Raw genomic sequence first — 16,345 nt, 5'->3', positions numbered from 1 at the left:
GGGGGGTAATCATCTTTGAAGTTCTTTGATGTTTTAGAAAATCAAATTAAGTGGTACTTTCCATTTGGGCATAATCTGTTAAAAGGAGTTGTTTTAGAAGCCTACTTTTCTAATCTCACGAATTTTGCAACATTGAAGGCATCCGAAACACAGGTTTGAGATTTCAACCAAACTTAAGTTGGATTCCCTTGTTTCAATGTGGAATTATTGAATTGAGTCAATGGTATCTTGTCTTGAAGTTTCCTTACTGGGGGGATTTCCACCCTTTCTGAATTGGTTTGTAACTCATTAGGAGATCGACAAATGATTGATAGAAATCTCCTCTTCGGAAAAATTTCAAATTGATGGAATCTTCCATTTTCGAGATTATAAAATCCCACCTTAACCTTCAAAACAATAGCATGTTTGGAAAATTACCATCATTGCAATATTTTCAAGTTTGGTCATTCTTGATTTCAATGAAAATCATTTCAGTGGTGACAAGCTCTCAAGACACTAGACTTGTGGTTTGAAGCCTACGATTAAATAAACTTTATGGCCTCATAAAATTTGTGCTCTTCAAAATCTTCAAAACTTAGACCTTTCCCATAACAAGATTTCAAGAGTTATTTCGAAATGTTTCACTAATTCAAGTGCAATGGCAACAAAAATTAAGCATGATGCTGCGTGGTGGTACTGCTATTTCATCTGATTGCCTCTTACTTTTGAGTGCATTATTGGTGCAGAAAGGATGAAAGGATGAATACAATATCACATCAAGACTTGTTATCAACATAAACATTTCAGCTACTACTCTCACAAGAGAGATCTCAAAAAAATTGAAAGTCTCGTTGGACTACTATCATTAAATTTATCAAGGAATCTCTTAACAGAAAATATACCAAACAACATCGACAGCATTTTAAATAAAAAAATAGAAAACATGATTTTTCGCAAAACAAGAACGAAATTCACAACATTTCAGATAAAAAGTTGACATTATAATGCTAAAAATAAAATTAGTAAAATTTTCCATCTTATAAAAGCACTAACTTGATTTGTTTTTAGTAATATGCCGCACTTCCCCGTTTCATTCCTATCTTTGCCTTTCTTTGAAATATTTTGTCTATATTTTATGGCTCTTTTTTGCTGTATCCCAAGCTATACTTATGAGTCAGGACTGGTTATTGTGGAATTATATAATTAGTTACTCAATTATATAAATTTTTAGTTTTATCTTTAAATCGTTTCTATTTTTATCACTCTTCGTTAATAGAAGTGAAGACATGATCTTTTTCTAAATGGTAGAATAACACAATTATTTCTCAATACTCAAATATTTTATCAATTTGATCCTTAAACACATAAAATTAAATGATTATTATATAATTATGAAAAACTACAACATATAATATTATTTATATATATTTTGTGGAAAAATATAATATTTTATATATTATTAATGCAAAATATTTTTTAAGCTGCCTTACTAAATACAAAATTTATAGGCACCAGACTGAGAATGATTGAATAGAAGAAAGTGTAAAAAGCAAGCCAATGCATGAAAAACACCAGTGTAGGTCCATCCAACCAACTATAATAGTATTTTCTTCGCTCCTTTTTTTTTTTTTTTTAACAACTCATCATCTGATAAGCTTCATGGATGAACAACAACAAAAAAATTTCAAACATGGAACATTTTTCTTCAAGAACATTGTACCAGCCCACTTTTGCTCGGCCCAACAATTAAATGAAAAGGCCCAAATAAATTAAAAAACCTAAGGGCCCAAATGGCCTACAACCTAAACCATTTTCAGTAAAAAAAACCTAACCCTAACCCTAGTCGTCAGCCACCGCCCCTAGCATCAACCACTCCAACTGCTCCTACCTGCAAATGAAGAGAAAAATACGCAACAACAGCGCCAAAATAGGAAATTGAAAGTAGCAAACAATGTAACCAAATCGGCTATATAAGCCGAACAAAAACAATGTAAAAGGGATTGGTTTTATTTTTGAATACAAAAAACGAGATTTTAAAAGTAAAAAAGAGAAGAGATTCAAGCAAAAAATCGAAAAGCGTTCAAATACAAAGAAAATGCAAAAAAGGAGAGAAATCAAACAAAAAATCAAGTTCAAAAAAAGGGGGTATATCTTTGTTTCGTCTTTATTTTCCTCTTCTTATTTTTCCCAAACTATTTTCTATACATATACACATATATATATATATATATATATATATATATATATATATATATTAAAATACAAAAAAACATAACTTTTGATTTTCCTACCACGTGTCTTTGTGGTGGCGGACGGCTCCGGCCGTGAAGCGAATGTGGTCAATGCGACGATGGTGACTAAAATTCTCGTCGGACTCTCAAGCACTTAGAGAAAACAAAAAAGGGGGAAAGGAATTTTTTTTTTAAAACAAGCTGAAAATGATTTTTTTTCCAAAATTTTGCCTTAAATAGCCCCCAAAAACGACGTCGTTTTGGGCAACCCCTTTAGGCACCAAAACGACGTCGTTTTAAGCCCAGGACCTTTTATCTCCCATATTAATGGGGTATAGGAAAAGTCTCATAACTTATGGGGTTGATAATGACATCTACATAAATATTTCATAACAAATTTCACCTATATTTGTTTTCTTATTATTTATCTAATTTTCATTTGTCTATATTGCTTGCCCACTTGTATTTTTTGTTATTATTATATTTTAGGTATTATATCGCTATTTATGTTTATGAATTAATATCATCATTTTACTATTGTTATATTTTTCATATTATTATTATTATCGTTACTATTACTATCTTTTTCATAGTTTTATATAATCTTTATTTATTTACTACTATTATTTATTATCGTTATTATCATTATTATTGCTACTATTCTTATTATCTTTTTACTATTATTATTATTAGTATTATTATTATTATTTTATTATCATTATTATTCCTATTATTATTTTTTACAGCTAATATTTATTATCATTATTATTACTATTATATTTTTTACTACCACTACGGTTATTATTATTATTATTATTATTATTATTATTATTATTATTATTATTATGTTTTTATTATTATATTATTTTTACTATTACTTTTTAAATACACTCATTTTATTCTTATTTTCACTCACATTATATATTATTTATTTATATATCTTTTATATCATTTCAAACTTTAAAATATTTATTGCTTGTATTATTACCATTAATAGTATTATCATTACTATTATTATTACTATCATTTAAAAAAATAGTTTTACACGATATTTATCTATTTATTACTAGTTCTTTTTAATTTCAAATATTTTTAGCTTAATTATTATTTCCTTTTCTATTTTTATTCGTTTCTTCATTTATTTTATTTCACTCTTATCATTATCATTCACACTTGCTTCTATGTTTATTCTGTTATGATTTGTCAATATCGAAATTTGAATTTATTCACGCATTCTTTATTATCTCATTTTATTGCAACTTATGTTATATTAACCTTTACTCAACTCCAAAATTGATTATTTTATAAAGGCAATGTCCCGTATTTGAAAATCCGAGAAAATTGTGCCCTAACTTACTGAGTTTCGATTTTTCTCATTTAACCTAAATAACGGAACATTTTTTTAAATCGCAATATGAGTTTTGAATAAAATGCTTACTCTTTGAGGTTCGAGGTGTCGTGCCCCAACTTACCGGATATGACATCTTGTTACCTTGAGATAAGATTTTTGCAAACAAAGGCAATATTCGGTATTTGGAAGATCGAGAGATCGTGCCCTAACTTACTGGGTTTCGATTTTCCTCGTTTACCATAAATAATCGAATATCCTTTCAAAAAGGGTTAAAATACACAAATTTTAAATAAAAGGCAAGCTCATTCTAGAAAATTCAAGATGTTGTGTCCTAACTTACTGGATGTGACATTTTATTATTTCGAGACGAGAAGGTCTTTAACATTCAAGTTTTTCTACAAAAAGAGGGATCGTATTTTAAAATCTTTCAAGTTTTCAAAGTTTCGACACTAAGACACTAATTAATCAACTAGGTACCAATTTTTGGGCGTCACGAGGATGCTACTCCTTCCTTGTACGTAACCGACTCCCGAACTCATTTTCTGATTTTCGTAGACCAAAAAACAATTATCATTTTAGTGAATCTTAACTTTTATTAAAATAATTAATTTAAGGTGACCCGATCACACCTCATTAAAAAGGATTGGTGGCGACTCTCGTTCTTTTCGTTTCCAAAATCTAAGTCGATTCCCGTTTTTTAAAAAAATGGTTTCGACAAACATGATGAACAAATTTGCCAGTTCTACAAATCTATTAAAACAGGTTTAAGTTAGTGATTTACAGATATGGACAGCCTTTGACAAATTTTTAAGCCCTATATTTTATGTTTGACCGAGCTTGAGCAAATATAAATGTACTAATATTATATATAACCCGACCAATCCAACCCATTAACATCTCTGATAATATAGACTTAGCAATAATTAATATTTAACTAAAACTTAATTTGAAGCTAGCTATATGGGAGCGAGTAGAGACACCTTGGAACTGAAAGCGATAAATAAAATTTAGAATTTTTTTTCTTTTTGCTTACTAAATGTATATAAGGAAAGAAAATGTTAGGTTAAAAGTATCATTGAGACTCTTATATTCTGAGTCAAATTGCATTTTGTCCCCTCTACTAAAAATAATAACAAATTAATTGTTGTGTGTTAGATCAAAGAGCACACTAGTCCTTCTGTTAAAAGGTTCATCCATATCTATTTTTAAAAATTAGTCATTGTACGTTAGCATGTCACAAGTAATTTTCTGATTAATTTGTTAGCTACATCAATTTTTATAGTTGAAATAGATGGAATTTTTAACAGAAATAATCACTTTGCTCTTTAATCTAACATGCAAAAGACTAATTTACCAATTTTAAAAGTAATATGGATAAAATGCAATCCGACTTCTAGTAAGAGCATATGTGGAATTTATTTTATGCCTATATTTTTATTGGTTTTTTAAATAAAAAGACTAAAGTATTTTAATTACGGAAGGATATTTTCTTAATTTTCTTCATCGAATTGGTACTCGATTAACTCGTGACATTAACCTAGCTAGCTTAAATAATAATAATATAAACATTAAGTTAAATAACAATATAACTACAATCAACGTTCAATTTGGGTGGAGCTTTGATTCAAGTGAATTAAAACAAGAATTTACAAATCTATATATGCCGAATACTATAAATATATGTGATTCAATCCCAAAAACAGTACTGGTGTTAGCTGTATTGCTATGGAGGTCAAGGTCAATGTTACATTACATGGAAATTTGGGATAATGACCAAAAGCAAGAGAAAAGAAGAGCATCAAAATTCAAAAGCAACGGTCCCCACTCCCACCCCCCATGATTTTCGTTACTCGTTTCTAAATCTATTTGTAGGCGGGGTGGGGTTTGGGTGTGCTTTGATAAAATTTTGGCCCTTGGCCTGAAAATTTGACTTAAATTTTTTTTAATTTCGAACAGGATAAAAATGTTAAAACTCAGGTCTGGCCTGCTCGTATTAAATTTTTTATATTATTTTTAAAAAATATAATACATTAAAAGCACTAAAAACATTAAAATAAATGTTTCCCAACAATTTGAAAATAAAATTTAAAAATTTTTATATTTAAATATCACTAAAATGGGTGCAACTTAACAAGCAAATGCCTCTAAAATAATAGCAAAATTGACCCTAAAATAAGAGTTAAACAATATTTAAATAATAGCAACAAAATAGTAACATAATTGTGAAATGATAGCAAAAAGAAAATGAAAAACAGTAAGAAAACAATACTAAAACAGTGAGAAAATAGCAAGAAAACAACAATTTTTTTTTTCTTTTTTCAAATTCAAGTCGGGACCAGTCGAGCCCAGGCCAAAAAAAATTTACTCGAGGCCTAATCCGTTTAGATTTTGCCTAAACCTATTTTTGGGCCTATATTTTTATCAAACCCTACTACTTTTTAACCAGATCTTCTAGTCGTGCCGGGTGGTCTAGCCCATAAATAGGTATACGTGTTTTCCATTAAAAGTATTCTCTAACTTTCATTTAAAAAGAAAACAAAAAACAGCTTCTTTATCTGTATTCAGTTACTTCCAACTAGAGCTGATCATGGGCTGGGAGGCCCGGCCCAGCCCGAAGGCCCGCCCAAAAAATGGGAGGGTTTGGGTAAAAATATAGGCGAAAAATGGGCTTGGGAAAAAACGAGGCCGTTTAGAAAACGGCCTCGGTAAGAGTTTTTTGGGCCTGCCCGCCCTACCAATTATATATTAATATATATATTTTTATTTTATTTTTAATTATTTTAAAATTTTAATATAACCATTTTTATTATATTATTAATTTGTGTATTGTTTTAAGAATTGTTTTAGTATTATTTTTATTTGTTTTAATATTTGTTTTATGTTTTTAAATATATTTGATTTATTATATTTTTAAATTTTTTATTTAATGAAATAAAAAAAATTAATATGAACTGGCCGGGCAGTCGGGCTCGGGCTTAGTAATTTTATTTCGGGCCAAGCTTGGGCAAAATTTTAGGCCCATATTTCGGGCCGGGCCAAACTCGGGCCTAGTAAACGGGCCAAAAAATTTGTATGGGCCCGGCCCGACCCGGCCCATATCACCTCTACTTCCAACTCATTGCCTCATAGTCTGAACTATTACATGCTATTAAAGGATATTGTGCCAATTTGTTTAACTTTCACTAATTCGAGTTTCACATGAGAATTATAGGGTGTAATAAAAAAAATCAAAAAGTAATTATATGAAAATTGTGATGCTTGTGGATTCCAAGAAACTCCATTTGTAGTATATCAAATAATTACCATAGCACGAAAAATTAATTTTTGAGTTCTCCTTAACACATCATCTATGGTCCCTCCAAATTAAAAATAAATATTTAATCTTTTTTTCTACATCATCCAGGATCTCTTCTTACTAACTGTACGTATGATGTGAAAAAAATATGATGTATTTATTTTTAATGGATAAGGATCATGAATAATGTGATAAGGAAGATTCATAAAATAATTTCTCCCATAACACTCTATAAATATTAAAAAAAATGTTAAGTTGTTTATATTTAAAATTATAATAAGAAAAAATTTTAAATTATGAAATTGAAAAAAATATGAGGAGGTATAAAACATAATTAACTTAGCCATTTACTAAGGGGCAGCCTTTATACCCATATTTTCTACGTGTTTTCTGAGATGGATTCGTATTTGGATCTGGATTACGAGCATGAGGATCCGAAAATGGAAACCCTAGACCAAGAGCGGAACAACTCTGAAACTAATAGAGTCGTCCCTGTCTAAAGCATCACCACCCAAGCTCTGATGGTCAACGATCATTGCTTCAACATGGACTTCACTACACCCCAACCCTTCCCTTGTGGATACAACTACAACTGCGACTACAACCCTCACTGTCCTAGCCACAGACCACTGTGTAAGCAAGCAAAAGCTGCTACTTGGTTGAGTTGGTTCTTCCGTAATTAAAGCCTGAATCCTTCATTTATTGTTTTTGGAGGTATCATTGTCGTCTTGGGGTGGTAGTGACAATGAAGTCGAAGTTGACGCGGTAATATGTATGGATTTGATAACAAATTCCCTTTATATTTAAATTTTTGTTTTAATCTAGTTTTTTTTTTAATGTTTTTGACTAACTATAAAAAGTTCTCTAAATTTTAGTCTAAAGTCAAGCAAAAAAGTATTATGTGTTGTCCTAATATGCTACATCAATAATCTGTTAGTCTATATATTTGTAGTTGTGAGCAATGGCAATTGCAACCATGATTACTCCTCTTCCTATTTCCTTTTTCCCTTTTCTTCTTCTCATTCCCGCTATCTGTTTTACCATTTGTCATGCCAATTCCAACGTGCTTTGCATCCAAAGTGAGAGAGAATATTGGAACCCACCATTCTTTGAAAAGTCAAATGGGGTGGGCACCGAAAGAAGAAAGTAATATTGGTTGGCAAGTTGGGTTAAAAGTTGGCATGAGATAATTGCAATTTTGGTCCCTAATTGTATAGGGACATTGCAAGTTGATCCTTGAACCTCAACTATAAATAGGCCTAACCATTTCTTACTTTCTTCATCCCATAATTGCCATTCTCTACTTAAGGCATTATTCTCTCTCTATTTGTAAATTTCACTTGTAATTTTGGAGTGAAATATATTTGGTAGTGCCCGAGGACGTAGGCAAAATTTTTGAACCTCGTTAAAATTCGTGTTCTTTATTATTTGTTTTGCATATTTTGTGAATGTGATTGTAGTGATTTATTGTGCTATTAAATTACGATAGAGGATATTCGCTAGGAAAGACTTGGTATTTAAGTGATCTTCGTGATCTACCTCTCTTTCCGGAATTGAACTTGGTGTGATTTTTCAAGACAATAATTTTACTCTTTCACACGCTTCGCGCAACAATTGGTACCAGAGCGATTCGTACTTGGGGAATCTGACCGTTTACGGTACTATTCACGTATATAGCACTATTCACGTATCAAGACTATTCACGATACGGCACTATTTACTGAATACGGTCTGTTCACGTATCGATGAGTTGGGATTGAGGAGAAAAATGGCGGCGAGATCGTCATCGCAAGGACTCATCGTGACAAATGCAAAATTTGAAGTAGAGAAATTTGACGGTACCAATAATTTTGGTATGTGGCAATGTGAGATCTGGATGTCTTATGTCGCAAGAGCTAGATATAGCCCTTGAAGAAAAACCCGACAAGATGGATGACAAGGAGTGGGCCAAGATCAATAGACAAAGTGTGGTACAATCCGCCTATGTTTGGCCAAAGAGCGAAGTACTCTGTCATGAGGAGACATCATGAAGAAGTTATGGGATACACTGGAAGAAAAGTTTCTAACGAAAAGTCTTGAAAATAGGCTTTATATGAAAAAGAAACTTTATCGATTCACGTATGCACCGGTATGTCGATGAATGACCATGTGAACTCATTCAATAAAATTTTAGCAGACTTGCTAAATTTGGATGAGAAATTTGAAGATGAAGATAAGGCATTATTGTTGTTGAATTCCCTTCCTGATGAATATGATCATCTTACCACCACATTGCTTCATGGGAAGGACACGATCACATTTGATGCAGTCTGTAGTGCGTTGTATAGATCTGAGACTCGAAAGAAAGATAAAAGAGATCACAGAGATACAACCGCAGAAGTCTTAACAGTAAGAGGTCGTTCACACAGCAGCAAATCTGGTAGAAGGGGAAAGTGCAAAGGGAGACCCGCCAAAGATGAATGTGCCTTTTGCCATGAAAAAGGGCATTGGAAAAAGAATTGTCCTAAGCTACAAAAGGGCAAGGCTATTTCTAATGCATGTGTAGCGGAGCATGATGAGGAGTCAGACTTTAGCTTGGTTGGCATGGCAATGGCATGTCAAACGGATGAGTGGATTTTGGATTCAGGATGTACTTACCATATGTGTCCTAATAAGGACTGGTTTTCTAGTCTTAAAGAGCTAGAAGGTGGAATTGTTCTTATGGGCAATGATAGTGCTTGTAAGACAATGGGAGTGGATGCAGTCAATTGAAGAATCACGACGGCTCAATCCAAGTCTTGACAGATGTTCGCTACGTACCTAGCCCGAAGAAAAATCTCATCTCATTAGGGGCCCTAGAATCTAAAGGGCTCACAATCACTTTGAGAGATGGATTACTAAAAGTAGTAGCTGGGCAATTGACGGTGATGAAAGGCACAAGAAGAAATAACTTGTACTTTTTAAATGGAAGTACAGTTATTGGATCAACATCAACAATTTCTACAAAAAATGTAGATTCAGAGGCTACCAGATTATGGCATATGCGATTGGGACATGCTGGTGAAAAAGCTTTGCAGATATTGGCGAAGCAAGGCTTGTTAAAAGGTGCAAATTCTTGCAAAATGGAATTCTGTGAACATTGTGTTCTGGGCAAGCAGAAGAGGGTAAAATTTGGTCAAGCAATTCACAATACGAAAGGAATTCTAGACTACGTTCACAGTGATGTGTGGGGACCTACCAAAGTAGCTTCTTTGGGAGGTATGCACTATTTTGTTACTTTTGTTGATGATTATTCAAGAAAAGTATGGGTGTATCTAATGAAAAGAAAAAGTGAAGTTTTGGATGCATTTCTGAAATGGAAGAAGATGGTGGAGACTCAGACTGGTCGAAAGGTCAAACGACTTCGATCAGATAATGGTACTGAGTATAAAATGATCCATTTCTACAAGTATGCCAAGATGAGGGCATTGTGCGACACTTCACCGTTTGGGATACACCACAATGAGAATGGGGTGGCAGAACGCATGAATCGAACTATCTTGGAGAAAGTTCGATGTATGTTGTCCAATGCTGGATTGGACAAAGAATTTTGGGCTGAGGCAGTTACATATGCGTGCCATCTAATTAACCGTTTGCCATCAGCTGCAATAAATGGAAAAACTCCTATGGAGATGTGGACTGGTAAATCACATCGATTATGATTCTTTACATGTATTTGGTTCCTTGCATATTATCATGTAAAGAATCTAAGTTAGACCCAAGAGCAAAGAAAGCATTATTCTTGGGTATAAGCGATAGAGTAAAAGGATACCGTCTCTGGTGTCCTAATACAAGGAAAATTGTTTTGAGAGAGATGTGACTTTTGATGAATCAACCATGTTGAAGTACAAGGATTCACAAAAGGATGACAAAACCAGAGTACTTTGCAGCAGTGGAGCTTGAAAAGGTTAACGATGATCCGGCTAATATTGGAGGGACAAATGATGAAGAGGTTCCTACCCAAGAACCTCTACAACAACAAGATTCAATTGCATATAGAAGGCCAAGAAGAGAGATTCGTAAGCACGCTCGCTTTGATGATATAGTGGCCTATGCACTTCCAATTGCAGATGATGATGTTCCTTCTACTTACACGAAGCGATAAGTAACCACGATGGTGTAAAGTGGAAGCAAGCAATGAATGAAGAAATGCGTCTCTTCATAAAAATAAGACACAGGAGTTGGTGACACTACCCAAGGAAAGAAGGCAATTGGATGCAAATGGGTATATGCAAAGAAGGAAGGATTTCTGATAAAATTGAAATTGATACAAGGCTAGATTGGTAGCAAAGGGTTACACTCGTAAAGAAGGAATAGATTACAATGAAGTGTTTTCTCCGGTTGTGAAGCATTCGTCTATTCGGATTTTGCTAGCCTTGGTTGCATAATATGATCTTGAACTAGTTGACTTGATGTGAAGACCGCGTTTTTACGGTGATTTGGAAGAGAAATCTATATGACTCACCGGATGGATTCAAGGTTCTTGGAAAAGAAAATTGGGTTTGCAAACCGACAAAGTCGCTTTATGGATTGAAGCAATCTCCGAGGCGTTGATACAAGCGATTTGATCGAGTTCATGAAAGGGCAAAGGTATACAAGAAGTAAATTTGATCATTGCGTGTATTTTCGAAGCTACAAGAAGAAACTTTCATATACTTGCTCTTATATGTTGATGATATGCTAATAGCATCTAAGAGCAAAGTTGAGATTGAAAGATTGAAGACTCAACTCAATCTCGAGTTTGAGATGAAAGATCTAGGAGAAGCTAAAAGATTCTCGGCATGGAAATATGGAGAGATAGAGCTCATAATAGAGTTAGCTTGTCTCGAAGCGAGATTTGAAAAAGGTACTACAGTTAGTTTGGCATGAACGAAGCGACAAAACCGTAAGTACCCGTTGGCTTCTCATTTCAAGCTTTCGCACAACTATCTCCTTCGACGAATACGGAACGAGAATACATGTTGCAAGTTCCGTATTCTAATGCGAAGGTAGCTTGATGTATGCAATGGTGTGTACAAGACCCGACATTTCACAGCGATTAGTATAGTGAGCGGTATATGCATAATCTCGAAAAGGACATTGGCAAGTCGTGAAATGGATTCTACGGTATATTCAAAAGATCGTGGATGTTGGATTCTTGTTCAGCAGGATAATACACTTGGTAAAGGTGTTATTGGGTACGTTGATTACGACTATGCGGTGATTTGGACGAGCGAAGATCAACCACCGGTTATGTGTTTACACTTCTTTGGAGGACCAATAAGTTGGAAGTCTACACTACAGTCTCTGATTGCATTGTCAACCACGAAGCGAGTACATGGCTGTAACAGAGGTCAGTAAAGGAGGCTATTTGGTTACAAGGTATGGCTAAAACCTTGGGGTTGGTTCAGAGCATATTAACGTGTATTGTGATAGTCAAACCGCTATTCATTTAGCAAAGAATCAAGTCTATCATGCACGCATACAAAACATATCGACGTCATTTGATTCCATTTTGTGCGGGAAATTATTGAAGAGGAGAAAATTTGTCTTCGAAGATCAACACTGCAGATAATCCCGCAGATATGATGACCAAGGTGGTATGACAACCAAGTTCAAACATTGTTTGAACTTGATTAATATCTGCAAGTTTAACAGTTGAAGAAGGCACTATCAAGTATTGTTGTCAAAAGCAGAAGAATTGTGTGAAGATAAGATTATCCTAATCAAATCTTCAAGGTGGAGATTATTGGAACCCACCATTCTTTGAAAAGTCAAATGGGTGGAGCACCGAAAGAAGAAAGTAATATTGGTTGGCAAGTTGGGTTAAAAGTTGGCATGAGATAATTGCAATTTTGGTCCCTAATTGTATAGGGACATTGCAAGTTGATCCTTGAACCTCAACTATAAATAGGCCTAACCATTTCTTACTTTCTTCATCCCATAATTGCCATTCTCTACTTAAGGCATTATTCTCTCTCTATTTGTAAATTTCACTTGTAATTTTGGAGTGAAATATATTTGGTAGTGCCCGAGGGCGTAGGCAAAATTTTTGAACCTCGTTAAAATTCGGTGTTCTTTATTATTTGTTTTGCATATTTTGTGAATGTGATTGTAGTGATTTATTGTGCTATTAAATTACGATAGAGGATATTCGCTAGGAAAGACTTGGTATTTAAGTGATCTTCGTGATCTACCTCTCTTTCCTGGGAATTGAACTTGGTGTGATTTTTCAGTACAATAATTTTACTCTTTCACACGCTTCCGCGCAACAGAGAAGCTCTTTCGAAATTCAAGAATCATCTTATTGATCCTTCGAACAGGCTATCTTCATGGGTTGAAGGTGGGGATTGCTGTAAATGGATTGGTGTCGACTGCCATAACTCAACAGGCCACGTCCACCAACTGCACTTGGCTGCTCCTCTTTCACCTTACGAGTGGTCAAAACTACGAGGCAAAATAAATCATTCACTTCTGGAGTTGAAGCATCTCAGTTCCCTGGACTTGAGCTATAACAATTTTAGCAGCATTCAGATCCCGAAGTTTTTGGGTATGCTGGGGACTTTAACACATCTTAACCTCTCTTAAGCACAATTCCAGGGAGAAATTCCTCATAATCTGGGGAATCTTTCAAAGTTGCAGTATCTTGATCTTCGAGGTGGTATTATGCCCGGGTGGGATACCAAAGTTACAAGTCTTCAATGGGTTTCTGGACTTTCTTCCTTGCAGTACCTTGATTTGAGTTATGTGGATCTTCGTACAGCAAATGATTGGGTACAGGTAACATTCAAACTTCCTTCTTTGTTAGAGTTGCACTTATCATATTGTGGTTTAGAAGATGATCCATCTCCTATCAGTGTTAATTCTACAAAATCACTGGTTGTTCTTGATCTTTCTCAGAACCACTTATCTTCAGTACCTAAGTCGATATTTAGTCTTCATGGTCTTGTGTCAATTCATCTTAGTGGCAATTCTTTGGAAGGCCCAATTCTAGATTACTTTGGGAACACCTCGTTTCTTGAAGTTCTTGATCTTAGTTGGAATCATCTCAATTCATCCATACACAATTCCTTGTATAGTTTAAACCGTCTTCAGTTCCTTAGTCTTAGTTCAAACCAGTTACAAGGAACAATATCGAGTGCCATTGGAAACTTGAGCTCTGTTACTCACCTTGATCTTTCTGATAATAAAATTGAAGGTGGAATATCAGAAATCCTACAGAGTTTGTCTAGATGTTGTTTGGATTCCTTAGAGTCATTGAGTATGGCCAATAACCAACTTTCTGGCCATTTAACTGATCAACTTGGACAATTTAAAAATATATCTCACTTGTCCCTTGCTCAAAACAAAATTTCTGGTCCCATTCCATTATCCATAGGGGAGTTATAATCTTTGAAAACTCTGGTTTTGGGCATAATCTATTGGAAGGAGTTGTATTTGAAACCCATTTTTTTAATCTCACGAGATTGACAACTCTAATGGCATCGCATAATAGGCTTAGATTTGAACCAAACTCTAATTGGATTCCCCCATTTCAATGTGAAAGTATCGAATTGGGTCATTGGCATCTTGGCCCAAGGTTTCCCCAGTGGTTAAAATTTCAAAAGAAATTGTCTTATTTGGATATCTTCCATGTAGGAATTTCAGATGTCATGCCCACTTGGTTTTTAAACCTTCCCACTCAATTTTCATATTTAAATCTTTCCTCGAATCAACTTACAGGAGAGATATCATATTTGAATGTGAGAGACTCTGTTGACTTGAGTTCAAACCGCTTTACAGGTCCATTGCCAAGAGTAATCTCAACTTTAAGTACTTTACATTTGTCAAATAATTTATTTTCAGGATCCCTTTCTGAATTAATTTGTAATCCATCGCTAACGGGAATGTTAGCTCTTTACCTTGATACAAATCTACTCATTGGAGAAATTCCAGACTGTTGGAATCATTGGCAAATTTTAAGTTATTTAAATTTAGCAAACAACAATTTGACAGGGAAAATCCCACCTACTTTGGGATATACATATCCTTTTCTGATAAACCTTCGAAATAATAGCATGTTTGGAGAATTACCCTCCACATTGCGAAATTCTTGGAGTTTAGTTATGCTTGATCTTAGTGAAAATCATTTCAGTGGAAGTGTACCAGCATGGATTGGTGATAAGCTCTCGAGCCTTGTGGTTCTAAGCCTTCGATCAAATAACTTTGATGGTCATATTCCTCACAAAATTTGTGATCTTCAATTTCTTCAAAACTTGGACCTTGCCAACAACAACATTTCAGGAGTTATTCCAAAATGTTTCAATAATTTAACTGCAATGGCCACAAAAATCAAAACCAATAATGATGTTTCTTTGTCGCATCCAAATTTTTACAAATTTTCTTTCAAAGCATTATTGGTGTTGAAAGGAAGAAAGGATGAATATGGTAGCATACTAGGACTTGTTACCAGCATGGACCTTTCAACTAACAGCCTCATAGGAGAGATCCCCAAAGCAATTGGTAGTCTCGTTGGACTATTGTCTTTAAAATTTTCAGGAAATCTCCTAACAGGAAATATACCAGACAACATTGGCAACATGGAGTTAATAGAATCTCTTGATTTGTCCATGAATCAACTAAATGGTGAAATCCCTCCGAGTTTCTCCAATTTAAATTTCTTGAATCACTTCAATGTGTCCTACAACAACTTGACAGGACAAATCCCAACAAGCACTCAACTTCAAAGCTTTGAAAACTTGTCTTATGTGGGCAATCATCTTTGCGGACCTCCTCTCTCTAAGAACTGCACCTCAAAAGGTATTCCAACTGATGTTGCAAATAATGGATGTATCAATGAAGGAAGTAAAGTGAATTTGCTTTATGTCAGTATAGTTTTTGGCTTTGTAATGGGATTTTGGAGTGTAGTGGCTCCCTTGTTTTTCATTAGATCTTGGAGGATTGCATACTATCGAAAGTTGGACCATATATGTGGTAAACTGTATGTGTTTTGGGCTATTATGGATATGTAGTTTAATGGAAAAAAAGCATGTACAATTGATGCATCTGAGCTAGGCTCGCTGCTACATGATTGCTTGGTGCTGAAAGGCCAATAGGGCAGCCCACTCACTTGCGTGAGTGGCTTTGTTATATGCAAACCACATGGTATGAGATGTTTTTTTCCTTTGCATCTTCTTTGAATATTGTTGAAATTATGTCTTATATTGAGACAAATGAGGATCACGGACAATAAGTTCGGGTGTATGGGGTGAGTCTGTTGGCTCGGGTTTAGTAGTCCGTCTCCTTTTTATGTTTGCTTTTGTTTTGTGACTTTCTCATTAATGAATTTCTTTTCTCTAAAAAAATTAGTAATTACACCTAAGGTCATTCTAAAATAGGATTTTTTTTCTCAATTTAGTTACTTTAATTAAGATAATTGTTCAAATTAGTCACTGTCATTAAAATTTTCATTAATCTACTAAGGGATTCTTAATATGACCTATTAGCCAATTG

General features: G+C 34.2%; 1 protein-coding gene and 1 pseudogene across 1 annotated transcript; both read left to right on the top strand.

Annotated features, from left to right (window-relative positions):
- Positions 1-11,968: 11,968 nt before the first annotated feature.
- LOC108471867 (receptor-like protein EIX2) lies at positions 11,969-14,330 on the top strand (annotated as a pseudogene).
- Positions 14,331-14,739: 409 nt separating this feature from the next.
- On the top strand, positions 14,740-15,864 carry LOC108471866 (receptor-like protein EIX2). Its single transcript, XM_017773416.1, has one exon. The coding sequence runs from the start codon at positions 14,740-14,742 to the stop codon at positions 15,862-15,864; it is 1,125 nt and encodes a 374-aa protein (XP_017628905.1).
- The last annotated feature ends 481 nt before the right edge of the window (positions 15,865-16,345 follow it).

Source organism: Gossypium arboreum, chromosome 11 (genome assembly GCF_025698485.1).
Source record: "Gossypium arboreum isolate Shixiya-1 chromosome 11, ASM2569848v2, whole genome shotgun sequence".
NCBI classification, from domain to species: Eukaryota; Viridiplantae; Streptophyta; class Magnoliopsida; order Malvales; family Malvaceae; genus Gossypium; species Gossypium arboreum.
This window is presented reverse-complemented; position numbering and strand designations above follow the sequence as displayed.

What these genes read in the sequence shown, in the direction of transcription:
- LOC108471866 (XM_017773416.1), top strand. Translation starts at nt 14,740, where the DNA reads ATGTTAGCTCTTTACCTTGATACAAATCTACTCATTGGAGAAATTCCA.